Here is a 26,882-nt window from a genome sequence, read left to right as displayed (position 1 = left end):
ACGACTAGATGTTTTAGTTTCATCAAGACTATCTTGTGGCTATAAAAGATGAGCTCAATCGACGAAGCGAAAGGACCGACTTTTCTCGATAAACTTAAAGAAATAAACTTAGCGATCTCGATATTCTTTGTATTGCGAGCTCGATTCGATAATCTAACTCGCATTGCATTTGTAATTTTTTCTGATCCCCATTTACTTCTAATATAAACGATATTTTTGACCAGATTGTCGCTAATCTACTCAGTAACCACTACCCCGAACTCCATTGTCAACATGTCTCCGTTAAATATTTATAATAAACTGAATTAAAACTTATACAAATATACAATCTGGAAATTAGAAGATTTTCTGAACATGTGTTCATAATGAACCCTCTCTGTTTTGATGAGGTTAGTGATGTCTTTGGTGCATCTCAGCTTAGGATCCTATTCTAAGTCCGCACCAGTTTGCATTTGTAAGTTTCTTAGTTCAATTGCGAATATTTCCTTATGCAGCTCCTCCAGTACAAGCATTTGAGAGTTTTTGTTTCTTCTCAAGATAATCTTTAGAAGTTGGTTCGTATATGTGCCAAAAAAAGTGGATTGAGATGGTGACAATTTTCAAATTTCTTGTGTGTTTACTGAATAGTATAGATTTAGATAGTTATTCCTATGGAGTTAATTAAATGCCCTACACATCTAATAGAAAGACTTGAGCATCTAAGACAAACATCTTAGTATCTTGATGTGATCAAAGCACAACCTTCAATGCCCTAAGCATCTAATAGAAAGACTAGAACAATCACTCCCAATGAGTCGTAGCCAGTCGGAATAACAAAAGTCTAGGTTGATTCCGAAAAGTCATGTAAACCTAATATTTAAATCTAACATAATAATACAATAATATGAAAATTAGTAAAAGATATAATGATTTTCACTTTCTAAAATAAAAAGCTTAATATTTTGAATATATAAGTGAAGTGACAAAAAAAATAAGAATATATAAGTGACAACCATGGACTTGTTATATTCAAAGAAAGCATTTATTCTTTTATTCAAATTAATCAAAATGTATAATTAGTGATCTCCATAGTTATAAGGTTTCTTAGAAGACAACAGTTGAGTCGTTATCGGTTAAAGCATCCTTCACATCTGAAGAAGAAGACTGAATTCTTTTTGAAGCTTTCTCGGCCTATCCATAAAATTATCAAATATTAATCATATGGATGCAAACACTAAAAAGGGAACAACAAAGTTTTTTTTTTTTGTTACCTCTTCATCCCAATTTGTAAAGATGGTGACAAGTGAAAGACATATAACTTGAACAACCATTGCGCATATGATTCCAAGCCAAAGCCCCTTCAAGTCAAATATGATTAGTACACATTTTTATTTGTTTAGAGTTAAAATTAATCGGTTAATTTGGTGAAACGAAATCTGAAATATGAGTTTATTTAATTGTAATTTACCCGACCACGAAAGTGAAAGTGAAAACCAAGTAACAATCCCGAAGGTAATCCAAACAAATAATATGAGCCAAGATTCACCAATGCTCCTATCTTCTGCAACCCGCATCCTCTAGCGACCCCTATTAACACAGTAAAATATCAACAAAAATAATTAGTGATAACCAGAGTTAACCAAGTGCCAGTGATTGCAAGCAAAGGGGAAAAATGAACCTGAGAGAACACATTGAATACTGTCTATGAAATTGCCTAAGGCGAGAATCGGCATCATCGAGGCTATGTAATTGACTACTTCTGGTTCACTACTGTAAGCCATTCCCCATAGATTCCTTACCACTATCAAAATCAATCCAATCACTATACTTTCTACAATTGCTAAGCAAATGACCACATGCACTGCAAGCTTAGCCACTCTTGGATTTCCTGCTCCTAGCTCATTTGATACCCTGGTGCTGCAAGGATTTTAAAGGAAATTCAATATGTTTTGTGTAATAAGTTTGATGTTTAACTTTGGTGCTGCAAGGACTTTAAAGGAAATTGAATTTAATACACAAAACCTACCTTGCAGCGCCACTAAGACCAAACGGGATCATCCAAACTATTCCTGATGTGTTAACGCTGCACATGAATATATTATTACTCAATTTTGTCACGCCAAAATTTAGTTAAATACTCTTAAATCAGGAAGATAAGAATATTGTTCTTACCAGATTGAGAGAACAGAAGTTTCAATAACTGGGTTTGGAAGAAGACCTGATAAGAGAACAACAAGCTCATAGGACCACATCTCCAAGCTGCACTCAAACAACATTATATAAGAAAAATAAATAAGAATTGCTAGTTAAGAGATTCCCTAGTGTAACTGAGTCATTAATTTATATATGTATTTATACTGCCTTGGCCATGTAAAAGTCTTTCTCTTTTTTTTTTTTCTTACTCACCAAACCATAAGTGCAGAAGGAATAGCTAGTCTCGTAAAAGGGATGATGTCTTGTAGAGCCTCCTTAGAAAAACCGGTCCAAGTCAGTGAGCAAGAAGGCGATAGCTTGACGTAGGAGAATAGGAGAAGAGCATTCAGCCAATACGAGATAGAGTTAGCCACAGCAGCTCCCTTAAACCCTAAACTCGAGTTCAGAACCAAGACCCAACAAAGGAGGACGTGAAGACAAGTGGTTATTCCAGAGCAGAGGACCACAGGAAACACATTGTTCTGCGCCTGAAGAAACCTGTTTAAGCATTGAAGTAGACCGTAGGCGAAGATGCTTGGGATCATGAATGTTGCATAGGAGCCAGCGAGTGAAGCAATGGATTTGTCTTGCCCGAAGAAGACGAGGAAGTGCTCTGTGTTATACCAGATGATGGAGAGAGGAACAGATAGTAGTGTAAGAACAAACATTGCTCTTTGCATTTGTATCCCCAACATTCCGTACTTCTTCGCTCCGTACGATTGGCCACAAAGTGTATCTAACGCACTTGCTGTTCCCATCTGTTCATGAGTAAATGGAGAAAGGTCAGTTTAGTATAGTTTTCTTGCTTTACGAATAATCAGTCAACGCAATTTGTTAACTCTATCTAATTTGTACATTTAAAATTTGGATCTGTTGACTCAAGAAGATTTTGTTGGCGTTTTCAAATTTCCATAAAATGACATATATGTTGTTATTTATTAAATTCATTTGAGTTTAGGTAGGAAAAGAAAGAAAGAAAAACAACAGATCTGAGCAATCATTCAAGAAGATTTTGTTTACTGGGCGTTTTCACTTTTTTTCCATAGAATGACATATATTTTGTTATTTATTAAATTCAATTGAGTGGCAGAAAAGATGTCTACGCGTTTGATATTCAATCAACGTGGCATTAAAGCTGAATACTATATTATATATTTTTTTGGAAGTCAATATCTCCAGTTACCTAATCAAGTTTCTAATTTCGACCTTTATTCCTTATTTCTTACGTAAGGATTTTAAGAAATTAAGATACATTATTTAGCAAGAAATCAATATGAGATCTATGTATAACTATAGAGAGTGAATGTGAGGAAAACTTACGAGAAAGCTGAAACCGGTGACAGATGCGAAAGAGGTGGCTAAGGAGGCGGTGGAGAGAGGAAGAGAGCCAAGATGGCCGACGAACATGACGGAGATGACTTGTAGACAATACTGAAGAAGACTCACTCCCATTAGCGGACCCGATAGCCATAGCTGCTTCTTCACTTCTTCCTTCACACTACTTTTCTTTTCTTGATCTTTGAGAAGAGGCCATGACAACACATCCCCTCCTCCTTCCCTCATTTTTATTTATGCAGAGAAATAGCAAATGATATTGACGGGGTAACAACGTTCTTGCCTGGTTTTTAAGGGGTTATCCATGTGCGACGTGTGGGGATTAGTAATTTTATAGTTGTTAACATTAAATAGGTCAACTGTAATATCGCGTTACAGAGGACAGGTAGAATAGTGATATATTTATAAATACTATCCATGTGCGGTGCGTGGTGATTAGTTAATTATGTATAGGTTAACTGTAGTATCCGATTAAGAGAAGGTGATGCAGCATAGTGATACAAATGTAATCACCATGCCACCACTCAGATTTTCGACTATATTTTAATTTATCTAATTTACTAGTTTAAAATTATTACATAACATTAACTTTTAACCATGTACTGTACCATTAAAAATGTTACTTATATTTTAGGATAACTTAATTATTTCATAAAAAATATTTTTAACTCAGCATATATATATAAAAGTAGAAAGCATAATAAATACCAAATGTTTAATCACATACGATTAATCAGACGTTTAATTATTAAAACTTATATTACATTCCTCTTTATCCTATTTATCTTACTTTTGTGTCATTCTATTTCTGTTCAAACATCTAATTTTTGTATATGTTATCATTCATTTTTGAAAAATAAAAGTAAAAAAGAGAAAGCATAGCGTCAGCGTAATCAAGTTTTAGTTGAATCTTATAATATATTTACAAAAATATTATAATAATATATAAGGGTGAAATAGATAAAAGTTGATGTTTTATTATTGCATCATCGAGTGAGTTGTTTAGTCAAAATATGTAAAATATTTTAGACCATTACAAAATCGACAAAAATATTTAAAACAAACATAAGCCACGTTTGAGAGGCTTTCTACAGCTTTGGTTTAGAGCACACTTGTAGATTTATAGTTCTGAATTTCTTTTTTTATGATTCTTTGTGTACATAAACATTTTATCCTTTGATGTTAAATAAATTTAACATTTCATCAAAAAAAAATTGAAAAAATAAAGTATTAGTTTATTTTGACTGTGAAACATTTAAAACAAACATAGACTAATGTAAAATTGATTAAGTTAAAAGATTATTTTATTTTAGTTTTATTTTTAAGAGTAGAAAAGATGACTTAGCTAATATTTTAATTTCAGAATTTATTGGATTCATTTTTTAATTGAATCCCACCAATAGTGTGCATGATAAAATATTATGATTAATAATTTAATTTTATTGAAAATTTCATATAAAATTTAGTTAATAAATAATTATTCAATCATATGATTGGATGAGTTTTTTTTTTCTTGAACAAAATTGGATGAGTTATATTGATGTTTTTATAATTATAGTCTTCGGTGGGTTTTTTTTTAAAGCATGTAAAATATTGTTCATAGTTGAAAACCACGTTTAAATGATAATTTAACTAATTTTGAATGTAAAAAGGTTAAAAACAAACATAGACCAATGCAAAATAGTTTAATAGAATTGACTACCCATTTGATTTTCATCAACATATAGCTATATTTATAAACTAATTGTAAATTTAATATATTTTCTGTCGACAGTTGTAAATTTAATTATATAAAACGTTTGCATTAATAAAGACTATAGGCGATAGACCATGCCCAAATTTATGGCCCAGACATACATTAATGATGCGGCTAGGATACGTGTGTGTGCAAGAATGGATGAAGGGAATTCTCGTGGCCAGTTGAGAACCTTCAGAGTTAGAAATTCTGCCCTACACGAATCCAAATCCAACAAAATTCTACCATGAAAATTCCGGACAACCCCTAAACTATTAGGTGAACCTGAAAGTAGAAAAATGATTATTCATATCTAAAGAGTTCGTAGAAGTCTACTTATACCTAGATTTCAAAGTTAGTTCATCACATACATGAATTTGATGTAACTGCAGCCAACACGATGTCGTTTAAATTTTTTTTATTTTTTTTTAAAAACGAGTCTTCTTCGTCAGTCCTCCATAACTCCCATGTGTTCTCTTCAGATCGCAACTCTCACCATTTTTGTCAAAGAGAACAACAATTTGATTCGACCCAGTTTCATTGATCCTCAACTATTCACACAGTGGAAAGGCTGGTTTGTACGTTTCCGAATCCGATATGTGTCTTGGGTTGTTTGGTGGTCGTCACCTACTTTCACAGCTCCCTCTGAGTTTTCTCATGTTGCTTCAACGAAGTACACCGGTTTGGAACTGAACAGATCCGACTTCCATGAATATGTTTCCTCAATCTCTTAGGGTGTGACCGGTGACCAAATGAAAAGAAACCTTATGTTTCTTAATATTCCTTAAACATTTTACCATTCATGAGGAAAAAATATTCTTTTTCATTCCTCTTCATTCCTTTATTTGTAGAGAATTATAGAACAAATCAATTCCTTATTAATTTTGATAAAGAACCATCATTCCTTATCATTCCTAAAAATTTATTTTTATTCATTCCTTTCCTATCCGTTCCTATTGTTCTTATGATGGTTACCAGTCACTGGTGCCGTTAGACTATCTTGGATATATTCTAAACAATATATCATATATCTTGTATATAGGAAGTCAATATCGAGTATCTCGTACAATATATAAAGTACTCATAAAATCTCGTGTTTGAATGTTTGAATGTCTTGTGTTTGGATATTTCATCGTTTGATAAATAATAATTGCTACGATAATGTAACAATCTCATAAAATCATTGTTGATCTATTTGACCAATTGCAAGCATATGCTACTAGTTCAGGCTCATTGGAATTGTATCGCTCTACGCCACGGTCAGATTCCATGTCCCCACATTCCCCAAATGCACGAGGTAGAGGATGACCATGTTTTTGTTAAGACACTCAACGGGGACTCAGTTCTCAAAAACATTAAGGGTTAAACTAGACTTATCCAAGGAACTATCCGACTCTAGATAGAACGTTAACCTACACAAATTAAACGCAAATTAGAATCGCTACCTCTAAGTCCTACAGAGTCTATGCCCTATGTTGAACATGTCTGCCGAGTTGACCCGAGTACCAAACCCTCTCACTGGGACCATATCTTTCATCAAATATAGGAAAACAATCCTAATGGCTTTCGTTTTTCAAGATGCTCCCTTGCATTACAAGCAATCCAAATCCTAGTCAACCGCCTAATAAAATTGTTAATAAAAAATTGTATTGAGATAAATAGAAACCTTCCAAATTTATCGGAAGAGAAATAGAAGCATTCCTATTCCAACTCTAACTCCAAGAGAAGTATAAAACCTAGTTACCAATCTCCTCTGCGTTCTCTTTGTGTTTTGTTTCCCTGTCTTTTTCAGCTTCCTTGGCTCTCGCTCTATAGCAAAGATGAGATCTCCCCTAAGAGGTAAGAACCCTAAAAGCCTTTTTTTCTTGTTCCTGAATCCAGAATAACTCTGTTTGACCTATATTAAATAGGGTTTTGTTTAATCTAAACTGGGTGTATAAATTTATAACCTTACCCCTAGCTGACCTGATTGTTAGGAGACTGTTTTAGTCTTCAATGCTTTAATCCAATAGTTTAATAGGAGATTTAATCATACGTCTTCTGATTAGTTTATTTTCCCTTTATGCATATGGTTAATGCTCAGGACGTGGAAGAGGTGAAGGAAGTGCCATGAGAGGCGGTGGAAGAGGTCCCAGAGGAAGAGGTCCCAGAGGAAGAGTGCCCGGAGGAAGAGGCCCTAGAAGTGGGCCCGGAGGAATGAAGGGAGGAAACAAAGTGATAGTGACTCCTCACAGACATGAAGGAGTGTTCATTGGTAAGGGTAAAGATGAAGTTATTCTCACTAAGAACTTGGTTCCTGGTGAATCCGTTTACAATGAGAAGAGAATCTCTGTGCAGGTATGGTTTTCTCTCTAATGGATACTTGAAAGTCTTGAAGTATTGATCTTTCTTATTTGATGCAAAGATGTGTTAAAACCGGATGATTTATTTCCTGGTCTTGTTCATATGTCTTCATGAAAGAGTTGTAGTCAGTTAATTTTTTTTGAATATTTCAGAACGAAGATGGAACTAAGGTTGAATACAGAGTTTGGAACCCTTTCCGTTCTAAGCTAGCTGCCGCAATTTTTGGTGGTCTTGATGACATTTGGATCGTAAGTCCCATTTTACTCATCAAAAAACATCAACTAACAACAGCTATTCTGTCAATATTATAAATACTTTGGTTCTTGAAATTGTAGAAACCTGGCGCTAAAGTTCTTTACCTTGGTGCTGCCTCTGGAACCTCTGTATCTCATGTCTCTGATATTGTTGGACCTGTAAGTAAACCCTAAATCCTAACCTTCGATTTATTTTTCTTTTGTAATGTTTGCTTATATTTGCTGTAATGATTGGTAGGAGGGATGTGTTTATGCCGTTGAGTTTTCTCCAAGAAGTGGAAGAGATTTGGTGAACATGGCAAAGAAGAGACGTAATGTGGTTCCAATCATTGAAGATGCTAGACATCCTGCTAAATACAGAATGCTTGTGAGCATGGTTGATGTCATATTCGCTGATGTTGCTCAACCAGATCAGGTTTGGATTTACCTTACATATTGTACCGTACAAGAGTTAAGTCTTTACTAGTAGCATCACACTATATTGCATTGAATATACTATTGTATGCCTGCATAGAAAAGTTTTCATTTAAAATCAGCATATGATGATCCTGGATGCGGATTCTCCTCCATGGGGGATGCAAATTCCATTTTTTTGAAGCTACTTTGAATCTTTTTATAAATGAATTTTCTTGCAGTAAGTTATTTTTTTTTCAAGATTCATGTCTATATGATGCAGGCTAGGATAGTAGGTCTCAATGCATCTTTCTTTCTCAAAGCTGGAGGTCACTATATGATCTCAATAAAGGTCAGTAACAAAACTTCAACCACTGATTCAAATCAAGTCACATTCTCTTTTAGTTTGTTTAAATACTAAAAAAAACAGTAAACCCCTCCCCGGCGAATGAATGTTATATCACTGGTGGCCATGCGTTAGAAATATCTGAATGTAGTTGATTCAAACTCAGTTCGCTTACCGACGCTGAACGCCACCTGACCACTAGCACGTTGTTTTGTTTAAATATTAAGATTGTTTATTTTTTTCTTTTTTCAGGCGAAATGTATAGACGCAACAATGCCAGCAGAAACGGTATTTTCAAACGAAGTGAAGAAGCTACAAGCGGACGAGTTGAAACCAGCAGAGCAGATTACTCTTGAGCCTTATGAGCGTGACCATGCTTGTGTTGTTGGTGGATATCGCATGCCTAAAAAGCAGAAAACTGCTACTGCTTCTTAATTAGCCAATCAGTCTTTTTACTAATTAGTTTTTGAATTACATATGATCTCGACGGTAGGAATTTTAACTTGCATTTTTGAGTTGGATTTCATTTATATGCATTTTTGAGTTGGATTTCATTTATATGCATTTTTGAGTTGGATTTTCATTTATATTTTCTCATGGTTTTGGTTCTAATTAAAATGGAATTTACTCTGAAGTGATAATTTGATTTATTTATTTACATGATTGACCTATAGAATGAGCCATTTTCTTCTTCTTGATTATCTATTGTTTTACTTAAAAATATAGTCACACTTGAAAAGAAGAAATACACGTACATACGCCTCTGTATTTCTAGAGACAGTGCTGCTTCTAAACCACTGTCTCTCATGTATAATTTTGTTAGTCCTGTAACTGAAGCCTTTTACTAATCTATGGTGTTATCCTTCTGCTAATTAGTTCTTAGATTCTTCACCGTCTTACTACTGTGACTCTACCATCTTTGCTTTATGTATTTTCAGGAATGAATCATCTCTCTATGCCATTGAGTTTTCTCATAGAAGTGGTTGATATTTGGTGAGCACGGAAAAGAAGAGAACTATGGTTATACCAATTATTGCAGATGCTAGATAAACAGAAGACTATATCTGCATACTAAATATTTTTCTTATAATAATATTCTACAATTCCCTAAACATTAGTTGCAAAATGATTTTTTTTTGTCAGTATTTTTTTTTATCAGCAAAGTGATTTATACTCGTTTTATCACCATATTCATTTTCACCAAAAAGATGATATGGATATAAAAAATAGTGATAAGGCATCAATCTAATTGTGGCATGTAAAACTTTTTTATAAAAATTTATATATTTTTGGTAAGAATTTTTAAATATGGTAATACCTAATAACTTTTATAATTTATACTTTTTGGTAAGAAATTTTTAATATAGTAACTAATAACTTTTATATCACAATTTAAAAGTTAAAATTTCTGTATAAAAGTATTTTCAGCAAAACTTTTAAAATATATTAGTAACTAATTATTCATATATCACCATTAAATAAATATATATATATATATATCATATATGCAAAAAAACTAATATATCATATATACAAAAAAAAAACTAAATGTAATTATATTATATATATATATATATATATATATATATTATATATATATATATATTATATATATATTAGAATTAATTGTAAATGTGCATTAACAAATATAAAAGTAAAGCAATACTAATAAATTAATTTTGTTTTGTTGATAAATATATGTTTAAAATTTTATTATCATTTATTAGTTTATTAGATTAATTAGCAAATTGATGTTTACCAGTTTAACATATTTTGACTATAAATTTATGTGCAATCTTAGTTATGCAAATTTTTTTTTAAATTATGTTACATGTCTGATTCAATAGTAAAGAAAATTGATTTTTTGTTAATCATTTTATTTTGCAAAAAGAAAAAAAACATCATTCTTTCCAAATTATGTGCAACTCTTGAAGATTATTGTTGGCATTCAAAGGCCACCAATATTGTTAGAATGAAGTGACATATTGTTACCAAATGTTTAATCTACGATATACAATTTTAATACAAGTTTTGTAATTTCAAATAAGACAATACTAGAAGATAATCCACTCGCATGCGCAGAGTAAATTTTTTATACTAATGTTTGTTCATGCTTTTAACATTTTGTAATACTACAATTTTTATCGATTGTAAAATAATTAATACAACTGTTGGTCTCTTAAATATATCATTGTTGTTGAAGAGTTAACATATTACAGTTTATTTTAATTATTTTGAAGACTTCATATGCATAAAATAAAATTAAGTTTTACGGCTGACATAAATCACAAAAACCAGACAGGCAATATCGATTGTAAAATGACAAAATGGGATTAGGTTTCTGCTCCCGATTTGTTTACTATTGACTCTCCATAAGTGATTTCATTTTCTACCTCTTTAAGATTGTGCTTTCATTCTCGTTTTTGTTTCACTGATATGAGTTTTTTTTTAACTTCTTCTGTGAATTCGATGAATTACATAAGTATCAATTTAAAAAGATTGTCATCTGTAAAAATTAGTTTCACTCCAGATACATATCTAAGAATCATTTTTTTTGAAGAAAATCAAAGGCAAACTCTATTCACATGTTAGTGTTTAAATATAATATATCAAGCTGTTATAGAATATAAGTGCAGATTCGAAATATAAATACATGTCTAGTATATATTCACCATTTCGGTAAAAAAATCATTTAATTCGAGAACAAAAAACAAATTACTTATTTTATTAACCTACGCTTTTGAGATTTAGTTACTTAAGAGTGTACCGATAAACAAATATATATATATATATATATAATACTTTACCATTCAAGTATATATAAACTATGTATAAAGTAAGAACTGTTTAATTTATTAAATGATAAACCAGAAAACTTATAATAAATAGTTCAAAATTTTTATTCTTATAATTATAATAGCTAGATATGGTATTAGGGAGAAACAAATATTAGACGAATTATCAAATCTCTCATTCTTCGAACAAACTCAAAAGGAGGTGGTTGGAATCTTGTCATGATATTTCATTAAAAGCATTTTAGGAATAAAAATCAAGACTAAAATATTTAATCTGAATAAAATAATATATATAGTGCTTCCAATATTAAAAATTACTTAAAGAAGTGTATTTCTGGGATTGTTATGATCAAATAACATATTAAAAACTATCTATTTAAAAAATAGTTTGTATACATAAAATTATATACATCAGAGTAAACACATAAATCAAAATCAATACTTTTTTGTTTATTTACAATCATGGTTTTGGTGAATAAATCAAAACAATCAATTTATTTACTTTATATGGTATATAATTAACTTAAGGGATATTGACATATATATATATATATATATATATATATATATATATATATTATATTTTAATATAAGTATTTATTATTGACACTTCCTACTCATATGATTTTATTAACATTTGTGTATTTGCTGTAGCAAAAATTTAAATTGTTAATCACAAAACTTGTAATATGAGATTTATCAATACAAATTTCAAAATTAAAATATTCCAATGCAAAATTTGAAATTAACATATTTATATATTTTATATAGTATATAATTTAATTTAAATGATATATATACAAATATCTATTAATGAGACTTCATATTCATACGATTTATGATCATTTGTATCTTGATTGAACAAAAAAAGTTAAACCATTGATCACAAAATCTTCAATGTGGGACTTTCACCATTTTTAGTAATTTATAGTCGTTTTAAAATAATTAAAGTATAAGATATAAGAAAACATTCGATTTTTTTTATTATATCCTTAATGTGATTGTTTAATTTCTTCTAATAATATAAAATTAAACAAAAAAAAGAAAGGATACAAAAATTATTATCAAATATGCATTATTCATAATCATTAATTGACATATATATGTTGATCATATTAGGTAATTCCGTAGCTTTTATTTGAGGAAAAATTAAGAATCTTGTTTTGTACACTACTAATCAATTTGATAGTTAGTTTAATAAAAAGTACAATATATATTTATATGGATCAACTAATTTTTCTAAAGATTTTAAGAATAATCATAGTGATAACACATGGCTACGAAAACATATTGTAATGCTCGAGGATTAATATATAGGGATAATGTGATGATGATGTAGGTAGAGTTCATTAGAGCACCCCCATTAGTGAACTTATGGGGGGGGGGGGGGGGTTCACATACATTCCAAAAAAAAAAAATATTAAAATAAGGAATAGTGATGAACCTGTCTCTCTCCACCCCTTCCCAGTGAACCTGGTTCATCACTGTAGCGCGGGCCCCACGGCACGTGGCGGCCCGCGACTGGTCCGAAAAAATATATATATATTTTTTTTTTAAAAACAAAAATCAACCCAAAAAAAATAATAATAAAAAAATACTTTGTGAACCCCTTTCATGGAGTTCACTAATGGGGCTGCTCTTACATGTTTTATGTGTCTTTTAGAACACATTAAATGATCAAATATTAAAGGAAATAGCTAAATGATTATTTATTGTAATTTGGTTATATATACTGAAGTATTGAGTGGTCAATTCAATGGTACTCTTGTAATAATCCTAGTAAAAATTAGTCCATTAAAAAAGGTGGGCTGAAAAGCGCTTTCAAGGTGACACCTAAGCATACTCATAAAAGTTGTCATTTTAAAAATGCTTGAGGAGTAATTTGCTAGATAAACCAAACAAATGTATGATTCTAGCAGTCCCTAAGTAATTACCCATGTACTGATAGATAAAATTCAATGGTATCATGGTAAATTTTAAGAAGGGAACCATCATTTCGTTTGAAACAATCACCGACATGGGCATATTGTTTACAGGAGCTCTATGTTCAGAAGTCATGTCCCTGTATAATATGTCCACTGGCGAAGCAATAGTAAAAAGCTCTCTTGCTCATTCCTGTAATAAAAATGATTTTCAGAATTATGATTTTTAGATTAATAGTCCTTCCCTTTAATATAGCAGGTTTTATATTCACCGATTTGTTGTTCAGAATAAAGGTTTATGTACATTATAAAGTTACTTTGGAGTAGTAAGGTTTAAGAGCATTGTTGTTTTAAGAGCATCTAGCCATTACAGTAAATATCAAATAGCGTTTGAGGAAGATATAAATTCTGATATGCCTATCCGAATCATAGTTTTTGTAGTCTATTGCGATTCACCGAAAACAGTCAGTTGGCTTAGACGCGTACGAGACAAGCCAGTTTCCTTTTCTTAAATGAGTTTTGTTTGGTTCTTCTCGGACTGGTGTTAAGATCTTTAGCAACAGAATTGTACATGTCAGAATCATGTGCTTCGACTTTAGTTTCAGTAATACCTTGACTCTCTGTTGTGGTATGGTTTTGATCTTGGGCTCGGGTCGTCTGCTCCACAATCTTCACTTCTCAGCTCTATATTTATATTTAGGTCTGGTTCTGGTTTGGGGTTTGCCTTTCCGATGTGCAGTTGTTGCAGGTGCATCTACAGTATCTTCTTTCATTTTTTGTTTAAGAATGTTTTACCAAAATGATCTCATCCGGTAAATTTCTTTTCTTGTTTCTAAACATTACTATTATGTTTCATCTTAGAATCATAGCATTAACCATTTTGTATATATATATATATATATAATGTAAATAACAGTAAAGTCCAAACCATGAAAGTTCGAAAGTCGAATAATGCAACGATTTTTTTGTTGTTGTAAATGCTACAAAATTTATTGTTTTGCTCTTTAGGGTGATAGACTATTAGTAGTCTTTTCTTAACACTGTGTTTATTGAAAATGATTTGGAACATATTAGTAGTCTACATGGCCCTTTTATAATAACCAAAAGTCGGCATGTTTAAATGTTGTTCTCATATAGTAATTCTAATTATGTTTTTCTCTGCATTTATTAACCAACCAATATTGCGTTGCAATGCACGAAGAAGATTACGTTATACACATACAAGTACAACCAATAAAGTTGGAACTCCTTTAACACCAAACAAAATTAGTTGGAACTGCGACTTTGTGTTAATAATTAATATATATGGTGGAGAAGAATCGAGTTTGGCAAGGCAGAAGTAGAACACGTGGTGATTAGAGTACTATTCATGTCTTATGTTAAATTAATAAGAAACCGTCTAAGAAATAAACTAAAGTACTCAACATTTGTGTTACAAAAAAAAAAAAGAACTCAACATTTAAAATAAAATTTAAGGTGGAATGTATTTTGGATGATATGGTTGCTAAAGGAAATTCTACTCATTAGGTTTTCGCCTTCACGCAACCTACTAAGAAATGTCAAAAAGTTTATGGTTTGGTTCTATATTTTAATACTTGTGATTTTCATGTTGCTCATAAAAAAATACTTGTGATTTAGAATTACAAGAAAGCTTTAGATCATTGTTTGATGGAATTCCAAAACAATTTTCATTATTGGTCAACATACCAATTCTCATTATAAAACTTTCTGGAAACCCTTAGTTCAATGGTTGATGAAAGGGTTGATTAAAACTTATATGTCAAGGATGAATTCTATTTTATCTCACTTTTCGTGCCACTATTCATTTTTACTTTTATTAAATGGATATTTTCATATATAGTTAAGTATAAAGTTTTATTAAAGGAGCAGACGACGTTTATATCTTTGTTTAATAGATATATAAATTAAATAATTATTTAAATAAAAAAAATATTTTTTAATAATTTTTGAATTATTCGTATTCAAATTCAACCTAATCTGGACCATATAAGATCATAAGTTTTGCGTTAATATGCAAAAAATAATTTACTTACTAGGACATAAAGTTGCACGATGATAGTGTTCGTGTTTTATTGGAAGAGGTAAAAAGAAGAATAGGAGACGGAAACATCGCATTTGCATGTGAAAATCTAGGGCTACTTTGAATTGAAATCCAAGTGGCATATTTTTGTTATTTTCTCGTATTTTAAGGATTTTAAGGCTTTATTAAAGGTTCATAGAATACAAACAACATTGTGTTTATTTTATGTCACGGATATTTTGTACACATTTACAGATACAATATTAGGTGTGTAGATAAAATGAAAATACATTTTTTTTTATTTTTTTTCCTTAATAAAGAACTTAAGAGGGAAATTATTTGTTCCCGATTTTTTTAATATTACCACAAATTTGATACTAGTTTTCATATTTACCCTTAAAAATAAACACTTTCATAAAACCTTAAATATATGAAACATTTTTTTTTGTAACTTAATATATGAAAGATTCTCACATTTGCTACTTTGTAATAGTCTGATTCCCACAAACATTTTAGGGCAGTAAAATATTTCCTCTATTTCGTATATATTGTTATTTCAAAATTGTTATTTTTGTTTCACAAACCATATCATTTTATTTTTAATGTAATTTTGTATATTTTTGTTCTTTTGAATAACCAATAACTTTTTAAATTATTTATATTTAATTATTTTTCTAATAAATAAAAAATCTATTAATATATTTTATACTTTTCTTAGTTCGTTGTGTTAACTTTTTACAAAATAGAAGAAGTATTATGCTGGTAACTGTAAGAACTATTGTTATTTTTGATTGAAAAAAATTATTACTCGAACTAATTCAGAACATATATTTTTCTTATTTCTTTGAAACGGGTTTGATATAAACATATTAAATAATTTAATTAAGGTAACAAAAATACTACACCTCTCAGTTACAAACAAAAAAACACTACACCTCTTTATAAAAAAAAAAAGGGGGGAAAAGCTTCTTTTTTTTTCGTTTGGTTCATAAGCAAGTGCAAATAAATAACCGACACGTGTTGAATACTCCTACCCAGATTAGCCGGTAATCTTGTTAATTAGACAAAAGCGAAAGAGAAAAGTAAAGATGGAAACTGAGGATATCCACAAGGCCACAAGTACTCGAAGCCAAACTCTCTCAATTTTAACACAAAGAGAGTAAAAACTTAAGAGCAGCATTAACCGGGGTTCTAATGAGGGGTTGCTAATGTTTTTGGCTTTAAAAAAAAAGAAAAATAGGTAATTAAGGAAACAACGTCGCTTAATTTAGGGACAGAGGAAACGTCTCTAATTGGACAGGTGTTGGTGTTTGGAGGCTCCATCCTCGTTTCATCCGCTTCGTTCTCTCTCCATCGAATCTCTCCATCTCTCTTGTGATCTCTCCTCGTTGACGACTCCGTCTCTCTGATTCTCCTCGACGGAATCAGTCGGCGCCCCTCTCGACGACTAGTCGTTTCTCCGACTCTCCTCGACGCCTCCGCGCCTCGCGCTCGATCGTCGACGCCTCCGCGGCTCGCTCTCGATCGGCGACGACTCTGCCTCTCTCTCTTGATCTCTCCTCGCATCTGTTTTTTTTTTCCGACGACGCCGCATGTCTCTCTACGGCCGGTGGCTCTCGTCGACGAAATCAAACCGAAAGGTAAATCGAAATCAAACCTGAATCTGTCTTAGTTATTTTGATTTGGTTGTTTATGTCTGAATCATACGTACTACTTATGTCTCCTAATTCATTATTGGATCACAACTGATACATTTTCATTTGTCAAATACGAGGACTACACTTCGGATCAAGCGATATGAAAGTTCGGCAAAGACGAGGGGCAAGCAACATTTCAGCGGCGTCAAAGACTACACTTGCAAAACAGGTAAATCATTTCTCTCTGATAGAAGTTTTAGGATGTGTGATATGAAAGGAATTGATAATGAATTCAATGTGCATCTGCTTGCTTTGATTAACTGTGAATCTGGTTGTGGTTATCGTTTTTGAAATGGTTAGATATAGTTAATGCGATTTGTGTAATGGTGATGACTGCGCTTGATGTAATGGTTAGATAGAGTTAATGCTATTAGTGATGGTGATGAATGCGCTTGGTTACGGTTAGATAGAATTGATGTAATGGTTAGATAGAGTAAATGCACTTGTTAGCTAAATGTCAACTCTAATTTGTTGGCTGTGATGAATGCTTGTACGTTATGGAGATGAAATGTTCATTTGCTTTCTCTCTTCTGTCACCTCTTCTCTTGCATCTATTAAAGACATATCTTTCTCCTCTAGCTTTTCATCTGTCAAACGTTTCATTCTTCTTCTCTAGCTTTTCTTTCAAAAACCTCGGTATGGATTATAATCCTTCAAATTTTGTTGACCTTCTCAATAGCCAACAAGACGTTCCGTTTGGGTTAGGGGAAGATAGTGTCCATGTTTCTTCATCACAGGTTCCTCATCTCGGTGAGACCCCTGCAGAGCGTAAAGAAAGAAGAACATGGACGCCTACAGACGATCAAGTGCTCATATCCGCTTGGTTAAACACTAGTAAGGATCCCATTGTAGGGAATGAGCAGCGATCTGGAGCTTTTTGGCAGAGAATTGCCGCGTACTTCGCAGCATCACCAAAGATTGGAGCCAGTGAAAGGAGGGAGTCCAGTCACTGCAAGCAGCATTGGCACAAGATCAACGATCAAGTTGGGAAGTTCTGTGGCGCGTTTGAAGCTGCAAGCAGAGAGAGAACCAGCGGGCAAAACGATAATGACGTTTTGAAGCACGCCCATGAGATCTTCTTCAACAACCACAACAAGAAATTCACTCTCGAACATGCGTGGAAGGAGATTCGGAACGATCAAAAATGGTGTGACCTGTCAAGTTCTAAAATGGAGAGTGCCTGTAAAAGGAGGAAGCTCGACAACAGCGCACAATCAGCAGCCTCTCACGCCTCTGAATCCATGACTGATCGTCCCCCGGGTGTTAAGTCAGCTAAGGCCAATGGTAAGAAGGGAAAGGCAGAGGAAAGGCTGTCTGAGTATACGGGTATGTGGAGCATCAGGCAGGAGGATATGGCTAACAAAAAGGAGCTGACGAAAATGAAGCTCCTTGATAGGCTAATTGCAAAAGTTGAGCCGCTTGATGAGTCTGAAGAAATCTTGAAAAAGAAACTCATCAAGGAGTTGTTTAATTAGGTGAAGATAATGTTAGTATAAGTCTAAGTCTAATAAGTCTAAGTCTAATTTGTCTAAGTCTAAGTTGTTTGAGCACTCTGTTGATTGTTTATATAAATGCTTATGTTCTTGCCTTGGTTATTGGTTCTCTCTCTTGGTTTTACAGGTTCCATTGTCACGGGAAGTGAAGGAGTGGAGTCTGTCTTGTAGTAGTCACGGTCTTGTTGTCACGGAAGTGAAGGAGTGGAGTCTGTCTTGTAGTAGTCACGGTCTTGTTGTCACGGGAGTGAAGGAGTGGAGTCACGGGAGTCACGGGAGTGAAGGAGTGGAGTCTGTCTTGTAGTAGTCACGGGAGTGTATAACGTTTGGTTCTTGTATTGTAGTAGTCACAAGTCTGTATGCAACTTAATTTTATAAGTCACCTTCTCTATATAGTTGTCATCATTTTCTCTTTGTTCTCTCATCATCTCTTCCCTTCTCTAGTTGTCTTCTTTACTTTTCAAGCTCCCGTAAACTATATTGATCCTGTATAATTGTGATCACAAGTCTTTCTCATAACCACTCTCATCTTCTCTCCTCTTTATTTTTATCACATTTTTTAAACACAAAATTTATACACAAAATTTTACGTTTCAAGCAAGTCAATGGCATCTGGTTCTCATAACCCTTTTGAGGCATCAGATGATGATGATGAATTTGATCAATATTTCGATCAAACTTTCGATCAATATTTCGATCAAACTTTCGATCAAACTTTCGAAGATTTTACCAATGATTATGCTAATGAAGAAGAAGAAAGGAAGAAAAGGAAGAAACGCATATATATCGAAAGAAATCGTGAAGAAGGCGATTTACGGTTATGGAAAGATTATTTCTGTGACACTCCTACATATCCTCAAAATCTATTCCGACGACGTTTTAGAATGAACAAGCCATTGTTCATGCACATTGTTGACCGACTCTCCAACGAAGTTCACTTCTTTCGCCAAAAGAAAGATAGTCTTGGAAGGCTTAGTCTCTCACCACTCCAAAAGTGTTCAGCAGCCATTCGTCTCTTGGCATACGGTAGTGCGGCTGATACGGTTGACGAATACCTCCGGCTCGGTGAAACTACAGCTCGGTCTTGTTTGGAGCATTTTGTGGAAGCAATAATAAATTTGTTCGGCGATGAGTACCTACGAAAACCAACACCGGCTGATCTTCAACGTCTTCTTGATATGGGAGAGTATCGTGGATTTCCCGGGATGGTAGGAAGCATCGATTGTATGCATTGGGAGTGGAAGAATTGTCCCACTGCTTGGAAAGGCCAATATTCTCGTGGGTCGGGTAAACCAACAATCGTTTTAGAGGCGGTTGCTTCGTATGATCTCTGGATATGGCATGCGTTTTTTGGACCTCCAGGTACTTTAAATGATATCAATGTTCTTGATCGCTCACCTGTTTTTGATGACATAATAAATGGTCAAGCTCCGCAAGTCACTTACTATGTCAATGGAAGAGAGTATAATTTGGCTTACTATCTCACTGATGGTATTTATCCGAAATGGGCAACTTTTATCCAATCTATTCCGATGCCACAAGGACCGAAAGCGGTTTTATTTGCTCAACGTCAAGAAGCTGTCCGCAAAGATGTCGAGCGCGCTTTTGGAGTCTTGCAAGCTCGCTTTGCCATAGTTAAAAATCCGGCACTTTTTTGGGATAAAGTCAAAATTGGGAAAATTATGAGAGCTTGTATCATACTCCACAATATGATAGTGGAAGACGAACGAGGGAGCTATACTCTATCTGATGTTTCAGAGTTCCAAGGAGAAGACACCGGAAGTTCACATGTCGATCTCACGTATTCTACAGATATGCCTACGAATATTGCCAATATGATGGGTGTTCGAACTAAAATTCGAGATAGACAAATGCATCAGCAACTGAAGGCGGATTTGGTTGAACATATGTGGCGTAAATTTGGACGTGATGACGACAACAACTGAGCTTCAATTTTTTTTTTAATTCTCGTTTAATTTAGTTATCTTTGTTTGTATGCTTTTTTAAAGTTCTGTGTTAAAATGTAATATTTTATAATGTTTTAATTAATAAAAAAAATTCATTTATATAAATTTTTAATTTTTTAAAAAATAAGAACCTTTAAATAAGAGACTCCCATTGGAGGTCCAAAATTAAAGCGTTTCTTAATGAGTTTCTTATTTGCTTTTAATTAGTTAAATAATGATTAAGAGACCCATATGAGTATATGGGTTAATGCTGCTCTTAGAGACTGATCACAAACCCGACTACACAGAACTACGATCGAAAGACACGTGTCTTAATAATAGTCGTAGATCAGGTCAGTCTCGTGTTTTCGTAAATGACATGTCAGAGCAGAGAGAAAACATTCACTTACAAAACGGTGGAATGAAAGAGAAAAACTATTTGCGATTTGTTTCTAAAAGGGTAAAAATATAAATTGAATATCTGATCGGACGGTAGTAAAGCCATTTACTCTTTCTTTTTATATTTTCGTCACTATCATCCATCTCAAAAAGACCATAAGAGAAACCAACTTCGTCTTTTTTTTTCTCTCTTTCTGCGCTTTTGCGAAAGAATAAAAATGGTTTCTGGATTCCCCAGCGGCGGTGGTGATGGTAGATCTACCCCTGGAGGCTTCGGAACCGTCGTGAACAATAATCCTCAGCCGACGTATAGGAGTCAGAGTCCCGGAATATTCCTTGATCAGACCGGAAACAGATTCTCCGGTGGGAAACGCACTCTAGCTGATTTTCAAGCGGCTCAGCAGCAACAAGCAGCTGTCAACGCGTTTCTTCTGAGGTCAGTGAAGCCTAGAACTTTCCAGAACCTCCAATCCCCGACGATCGGTCTCACGTCCGTTAACGATATGGGTTTGTTCGGTGGTTCGTCTCAGACGCAGCATCAAACGGATTTGGTTGGGATCCGAATGGGATACGGTTCGAGTATTGAACCGGTTCAGAACCTAAACCGGGTTGAGGATTCAAAGAACATGTTGAGTAGCAGTTTAAGAGAGCTCGAGAAACAGCTTTTAGAGGATGACGACGAGAGTGACGCACAAGGCGGTGGTGATGACGTGTCCACCATCACACATTCGAACAGCGACTGGCTTCACAGGGTCTTGACTCCGGTTTTGTCCTCTTCGCCGAGCTCTGCTTCCTCGCCTTCCACGACGTGTTCGAGGCAAACAGTGATGGAAATCGCGGCTGCGGTCGCGGAGGGGAAGACGGAGATCGCGGCGGAGCTTCTGGCGTGTGTTTCTCCGACGCCGAATCAGAAGACGAACTCCGAGGAGAGGCTGGTGAATTTCATGGTGACGGCGCTTCGGCTGCGGATTAATCCGGCGGAGAAGGAGAGTCGTGCTCCTCCTTCTCCGGCGACGGCGACGGAGCTGTATGGGAAGGAGCATCTGATCTCCACTCAACTGCTTTACGAGCTGTCTCCTTGTTTCAAACTAGGTTTCATGGCGGCTAATCTCGCTATTCTCGACGCCGCCGGTGACAACCACGACGGAGGAGGGGTGCTGATGCACGTCGTCGATTTCGAAATCGGTGATGGGGGACAGTACGTTAACCTCCTACACGCGCTCTCCACGCGCCGGAGCGGTGATGATAAACCTCTGGTGGTTAAGATCACCGCCGTGACGAACCACGGTGGAGAGAGGAGGCTGAAAGCCGTGGGGGATCGTTTGAGCCAACTCGGTGATCGACTCGGTGTCTCCTTAAGGTTTAAAGTAGTGGCGAGTTTAAGACTCGGCGACATAAGCCGCGAGTCGCTTGGATGCGGTCCCGACGAGCCTTTAGCGGTGAACTTGGCTTTCAAGCTCTACCGTGTCCCTGACGAAAGCGTGTGCATGGAGAATCCGAGAGACGCGCTTCTCCGGCGCGTGAAAGGACTCGAGCCGCGCGTTGTGACTTTGGTGGAGCAAGAGATGAATTCGAACACCGCGCCGTTTTTGGGGCGGGTTAGCGAGGCGTGTGCGTGTTACGGTGCATTGCTCGACTCGGTGGAGTCGTCCGTGGCGAGTTCGAACTTGGACCGTGCCAAAGTGGAGGAAGGGATTGGCAGGAAGCTGATAAACGCTGTGGCGTGCGAAGGGATTGATAGGATCGAGCGGTGCGAGGTGTTTGGGAAGTGGAGGATGAGGATGAGCATGGCAGGGTTCGAGTTGATGCCAGTGAGTGAGAAGATAGCTGAGTCGATGAAGAGTCGACTCGGTAACGGAAACATAGTGCACTCTGGTTTTACCGTTAAGGAGGATGACGGAGGTGTGTGCTTTGGTTGGATGGGACGGACACTCGCTGTCGCATCCGCTTGGCGTTAGCTTCACAATCTTTTTCTATTTTGATTTTTTTTTTTTTTGCTTCTTATGACTACCATATTATTACTGTTGTTATTAATTTTGGGGATATACTAATATTACTATCGTTGTGATTTTCCATTTTAAAGTGTATCAAATATATAAAAATGGAGGATTGGATGAATAAAGGGAAAGGTAGGAAAGCTTATGTAACAAAGAAAGGGGATTTTTCAGATTTTATCCTACTATATAAAAGGGATTATTTTTAAAGCTTTTTAGGCATGCCACATAGTACAAAATATTTAGAACCAATAATTTAGACACGTCATCAAGAGTTTTTGTTTTATGGGCCTCGAACCATCCAACTTTATAGAAATACCGAACCCATTTATAGTTCCCCACATAAAGACCTAAATAAGCCTGTTTTAAGCTACGTCTATTATTGAAACCCAAATTCTCTCCACTTTGTCGTATCACCTTCACCAGTCAATGCTATTTTTGGCTTTGATTAGGTTCACCTCCTTATTCCTTCCCTCTCCAATAAAAATCCATGGAACTCTTCAGCTCCCCCTCTCTTCTCATTCTATCGATATCTCTGTAAATAATTGATGCCATGATCGGGAATCAAACATCGCTTACTCGCTTATTGTGTCTCTCAACCGGCTAATCTTTCATTCAACTGTTGAAAATGTCTGCTTCCGATGCTATTTCTGTCCAGACAGATGTTACCAAGGCCAACATTGACGATCTCCACGCTCTTGCAAATACAAACTTATAACTCCCAGGTAGAGTCTGTTTCCTTTTTCAGTTTTAAATTCACCAATCCAATTGAATCCTAAAATACTTTTCACACTCTCAGATGTTGAACAAATATGTTTCATGTAAGGCTATGACCTCAACTAGGCGGCAGCAACGAATCGTTTGTCGTCCGTTTTTCCATTGAGCTGTAAGTTCATACTCGCCATTTCAAAGTTTCCATGCTTATCTCCATTTATTTCTTCTTTTCCTTAACTTATTTTATCTCCAATTACAGTTTGGTCATGCTGTATTTGTCTTTGTAGGATGGCGCAGCCACAAGTTTTTCGGGGAATTTGTGCTCAGGCTATACTATCCACTCTGTCATGGTGGTCATCACGGTGAATCCTAAAATTTTTGGAGGTATTGGTGGGACAGAAGAGGTCCTCCCACATGTTGAGATCTTCACAGTGCCTCTCCAAAGTCCAACGACTAGGTTACTATAACTCTGTCATCCTATATTGTGAATACTATACGACTTTAGAATTCTCCAACTAATGGTCATTTATTTCTCTCCGTTAAGACCCATAAGGCTTATTTTCTATGTAAGGCTAGGATCGTCGGTGTCCTCCAGCAAAATGGTTGGTCGGCAGAAGAGGTCTTCTGTCGCTTGCACTGGTTGCAGCAGGAGATTGGAAAAATCCAAGACTTCACTACAGTGCAATAGATGTGTTTCACCAAACGTCACTGGAGTCATCAGGTACAGAATAATCATACTCACTCGAAGGTAGAACAATCCAAAAGTATCAACAAACGTCACCACTTCACGCACTTTTACCAGGTTCCATGTCGAGTAGCCTTTAGATTATGGCTACGAAAATGCTGTATTTGTGGTGTCTGACACGGAGATGACCAAACAGACCAAGAAAGATGCAGCCACAATGGCTCTTGAGGAGGTTAGCTTCCACCCCAGCACTCCATTCATCTTATATTTTTAAAATGGTTAAGGTTGTTCTCATTGACTCACTAAACTTAAACCTATTTTAATTTCACCCCCAACCACTGAACCTTCACCGTCTCTTCAATCACTGAAGATGTGGCTCTCAACACACATTCAGAGGTTGGCTAATATAAGTTTTAATTGAATTATTGTCTGGGGAGCTCTAAAACAAAATACATGCAAAACTGTTTTTCAGGTTGCAAGCAGCAGCAAAGCACCACAGGTGTACGACTAATCGGAACAACCACCAGCATCTGGCAACTTCACATGTGATGCATACACGAAAGAAATGGACGGTGAGGCAGCAAAACCACCAAGCTTTGGAGACGATGAGAACACCCGCAAGCGCATGTGAGTAATATTTTCAAGTCCAACAATGTCATTCCCACTTAACTTTTGTACCTTAAATAACTATTTTCCATGTTTTTTATTCTTCCATCTTTGGTTATTTTTTTGAATTATCTGCAAACTATCTTCTGCTTATCTGTTACTTGGTTTTAAAATAAAGTTTTTTTAATAAAGGGAACGTTGACGGGAATTTGCATATTGGGAAAAAGGCTTTGTTTCACTTTGTGCATGAATACATATTCAGATAGTAAAACAGCCATCAACCTCAATATGATAAGAATCTGATGTCGTCTTATTTTTAAAAGGACCACCACAATTTGACTAACATATTCTAGAGGTTTGATGGCGAGGCATTCGGAGTACAACAACACACAAGCCCACTTCATCAAAGAGTTGAATACTTTCATGCTAAAAAATAAAAATCTTGGTTTCCATCACTTCTCAAGAAAACAACCCAAAATATGTGCTCATCCTCTTAGTGAAATCTATTTCTGAATCTGAAGTTTGGTAATGTCTTTAAACTATCTCCTACTCGGTGAATAGTTACTTTTATTTTAAATAAAGAGGAACGTTGACGTGTCTTTCCGTATTTAGCAAAACAAACCTCTCCTTTATTTATGCAGGAATACATATTCAGAAAGTAAAACATGTTAACTTCTAGACAGCCTATCAAACTACAAAATGGCAAAAAGCTTAGGTGATGTCTTACAGCAAAACACGACAACTTTTAAATTAACGTATCAGTCCAGTGATTTTCTCAAATCGAAAATTTTAAAGCCCAACTAATGCTCATAACTATTTTCACCCTAAGATTCATATAGATCGCATAATTAAACTATCATATATAATAGCCGACCTCATCAAGCTTTATAAACTTTTTTGTTTTTTTTTCTTTATAAACTTTCTTTTTTCCTACAAGAAGCCATAATCAAAGTTTAAAAACAAACACTTAAAAACTAAGCATTATAATTGAAGATATTAAACTATTTGATGGAAAATGAACATTTCCTTACACACATGGCAATGTTATCAGTTGACTTAGGTCTATTTCAAATTAAACCAAAATCCCCGCGCTTGCGCGGAGGCCAGCCACTAGTTAATATAAAAGAAAGTGCGATTGAGTTTTAGGGAAATATCTTATGGTTATTTAATATTCTATCATTGTAATATCTTGTCAATATCTTATATTCACTAAAATATTACAGAATTTATGCCCAAAAACTGATTTTGATGAAATTTTGTAATAGAATCTTGAAGTGGTGTATCAAATAACAACTTGACAGATAGGTGATCCTTAGACATCATGCCTACTAATTACTTACTAAATCAATTAAACACTGCAAGATCAAATTGCCTACACACTCAGTATTTTCACAGCCTCGTGATTTTGCATTGAAGCAAACTTTTTTTTACCAAGTTTATTGTTGAAGCAACGTATTACTTACTTTTCATTTTTTACTACTTACTGAGCTATAGGAATAAATATCTCTGAATATATTTTAATGATAATCTCGGTCTGCCGGTTACGCATTTTTGGTCTAACAAATATATTATATGGTATATACGTTTGATAATTATGATTAGAATTCGTCAATTTCTCAACATGAGTTAGTTTTAACGTGAGTGAATATGTTGGTGAGAATATAATAAAACACTTTTTTTTGGAAATTAAAGGAAAAAGTATACCATATGGTAACTTTTATGGTCATGGACCTCATAGTTCAATTATTTAAACTAATAAAAGTTGGCATTAAATGGGTCCATTTCTCATGGAATTCGATGTTCTTTCTTATTTTGTAGTTGTAACTGAAATTCTCATAGCTATGCATCCTTACGCAAAACTTGTAAACTCTGTGTCTCTGGAATATTTTAATACAAACCTGGTCATTGAGAAAAGTAATGTTATTATTGTTTGGTGCAAGCTGTTTACGGCTAAATTATATGCATAATCTCTTGAAAGGACCTCTCTTCGTATATTTAATTTCTTGTAACTT

General features: G+C 34.6%; 4 protein-coding genes across 10 annotated transcripts; 3 read left to right on the top strand and 1 right to left on the bottom strand.

Moving 5' to 3' along the window:
* Positions 1-899: 899 nt before the first annotated feature.
* On the bottom strand, positions 900-3,819 carry LOC106391379 (protein DETOXIFICATION 16-like). The gene is made up of 8 exons (XM_048754188.1): positions 3,493-3,819; positions 2,386-2,930; positions 2,152-2,238; positions 2,006-2,062; positions 1,658-1,896; positions 1,448-1,566; positions 1,251-1,337; positions 900-1,170 (listed from the first exon to the last, which is right to left on the bottom strand). The coding sequence occupies exons 1-8, from the start codon at positions 3,733-3,735 to the stop codon at positions 1,084-1,086; spliced, it is 1,464 nt and encodes a 487-aa protein (XP_048610145.1). The 5' UTR covers positions 3,736-3,819; the 3' UTR covers positions 900-1,083.
* A 1,776-nt stretch (positions 3,820-5,595) lies between these two features.
* On the top strand, positions 5,596-9,550 carry LOC106416855 (rRNA 2'-O-methyltransferase fibrillarin 2). Its single transcript, XM_048754198.1, has 6 exons — positions 5,596-7,579; positions 7,738-7,833; positions 7,921-7,998; positions 8,078-8,254; positions 8,516-8,584; positions 8,831-9,550. Exons 1-6 carry the CDS (start codon positions 7,352-7,354, stop codon positions 9,011-9,013), a joined length of 831 nt encoding a protein of 276 aa, XP_048610155.1. The 5' UTR covers positions 5,596-7,351; the 3' UTR covers positions 9,014-9,550.
* Positions 9,551-16,582: 7,032 nt separating this feature from the next.
* Positions 16,583-20,567, top strand: LOC106359221 (glutathione S-transferase T3-like). 3 transcript variants are annotated; one of them, XM_048754167.1, is made up of 2 exons: positions 16,583-17,202; positions 18,654-20,567. In XM_048754167.1, exon 2 carries the CDS (start codon positions 19,132-19,134, stop codon positions 20,470-20,472), a length of 1,341 nt encoding a protein of 446 aa, XP_048610124.1. In that variant the 5' UTR covers positions 16,583-17,202; positions 18,654-19,131; the 3' UTR covers positions 20,473-20,567. The 3 variants fall into 3 exon arrangements, with proteins under 3 accessions (XP_048610124.1, XP_048610127.1, XP_022548381.2); XM_048754170.1 differs by lacking the exon at positions 16,583-17,202 and adding an exon at positions 17,603-18,508; XM_022692660.2 differs by lacking the exon at positions 16,583-17,202 and adding an exon at positions 17,603-18,508 and having other exon boundaries at positions 18,654-19,063.
* Positions 20,568-20,968: 401 nt separating this feature from the next.
* Positions 20,969-25,469, top strand: LOC106391423 (scarecrow-like protein 8). 5 transcript variants are annotated; one of them, XM_048754162.1, is made up of 8 exons: positions 20,969-23,590; positions 23,665-23,751; positions 23,839-24,036; positions 24,151-24,300; positions 24,382-24,496; positions 24,635-24,660; positions 24,737-24,891; positions 25,063-25,469. In XM_048754162.1, exon 1 carries the CDS (start codon positions 21,090-21,092, stop codon positions 22,827-22,829), a length of 1,740 nt encoding a protein of 579 aa, XP_048610119.1. In that variant the 5' UTR covers positions 20,969-21,089; the 3' UTR covers positions 22,830-23,590; positions 23,665-23,751; positions 23,839-24,036; positions 24,151-24,300; positions 24,382-24,496; positions 24,635-24,660; positions 24,737-24,891; positions 25,063-25,469. The 5 variants fall into 5 exon arrangements, with proteins under 5 accessions (XP_048610119.1, XP_048610116.1, XP_048610111.1 ...); XM_048754159.1 differs by lacking the exon at positions 25,063-25,469 and having other exon boundaries at positions 24,156-24,300; positions 24,737-25,061; XM_048754154.1 differs by lacking the exon at positions 25,063-25,469 and having other exon boundaries at positions 24,737-25,061.
* Positions 25,470-26,882: the final 1,413 nt, after the last annotated feature.

Source organism: Brassica napus, chromosome A2, assembly GCF_020379485.1.
Source record: "Brassica napus cultivar Da-Ae chromosome A2, Da-Ae, whole genome shotgun sequence".
Lineage (NCBI taxonomy): Eukaryota > Viridiplantae > Streptophyta > Magnoliopsida > Brassicales > Brassicaceae > Brassica > Brassica napus.
This window is presented reverse-complemented; position numbering and strand designations above follow the sequence as displayed.

Coding starts and splice junctions, on each gene's coding strand:
- LOC106391379 (XM_048754188.1), bottom strand. CDS start 3,735: ATGAGGGAAGGAGGAGGGGATGTGTTGTCATGGCCTCTTCTCAAAGAT. Junction 2,931..3,492: donor TCACCGGTTTCAGCTTTCTC/GTAAGTTTTCCT, acceptor ACTCATGAACAG/ATGGGAACAGCAAGTGCGTT. Junction 1,171..1,250: donor TTACAAATTGGGATGAAGAG/GTAACAAAAAAA, acceptor TTTTATGGATAG/GCCGAGAAAGCTTCAAAAAG.
- LOC106416855 (XM_048754198.1), top strand. CDS start 7,352: ATGAGAGGCGGTGGAAGAGGTCCCAGAGGAAGAGGTCCCAGAGGAAGA. Junction 7,580..7,737: donor AGAAGAGAATCTCTGTGCAG/GTATGGTTTTCT, acceptor TGAATATTTCAG/AACGAAGATGGAACTAAGGT. Junction 8,585..8,830: donor ACTATATGATCTCAATAAAG/GTCAGTAACAAA, acceptor TTCTTTTTTCAG/GCGAAATGTATAGACGCAAC.
- LOC106359221 (XM_048754167.1), top strand. CDS start 19,132: ATGGCATCTGGTTCTCATAACCCTTTTGAGGCATCAGATGATGATGAT.
- LOC106391423 (XM_048754162.1), top strand. CDS start 21,090: ATGGTTTCTGGATTCCCCAGCGGCGGTGGTGATGGTAGATCTACCCCT.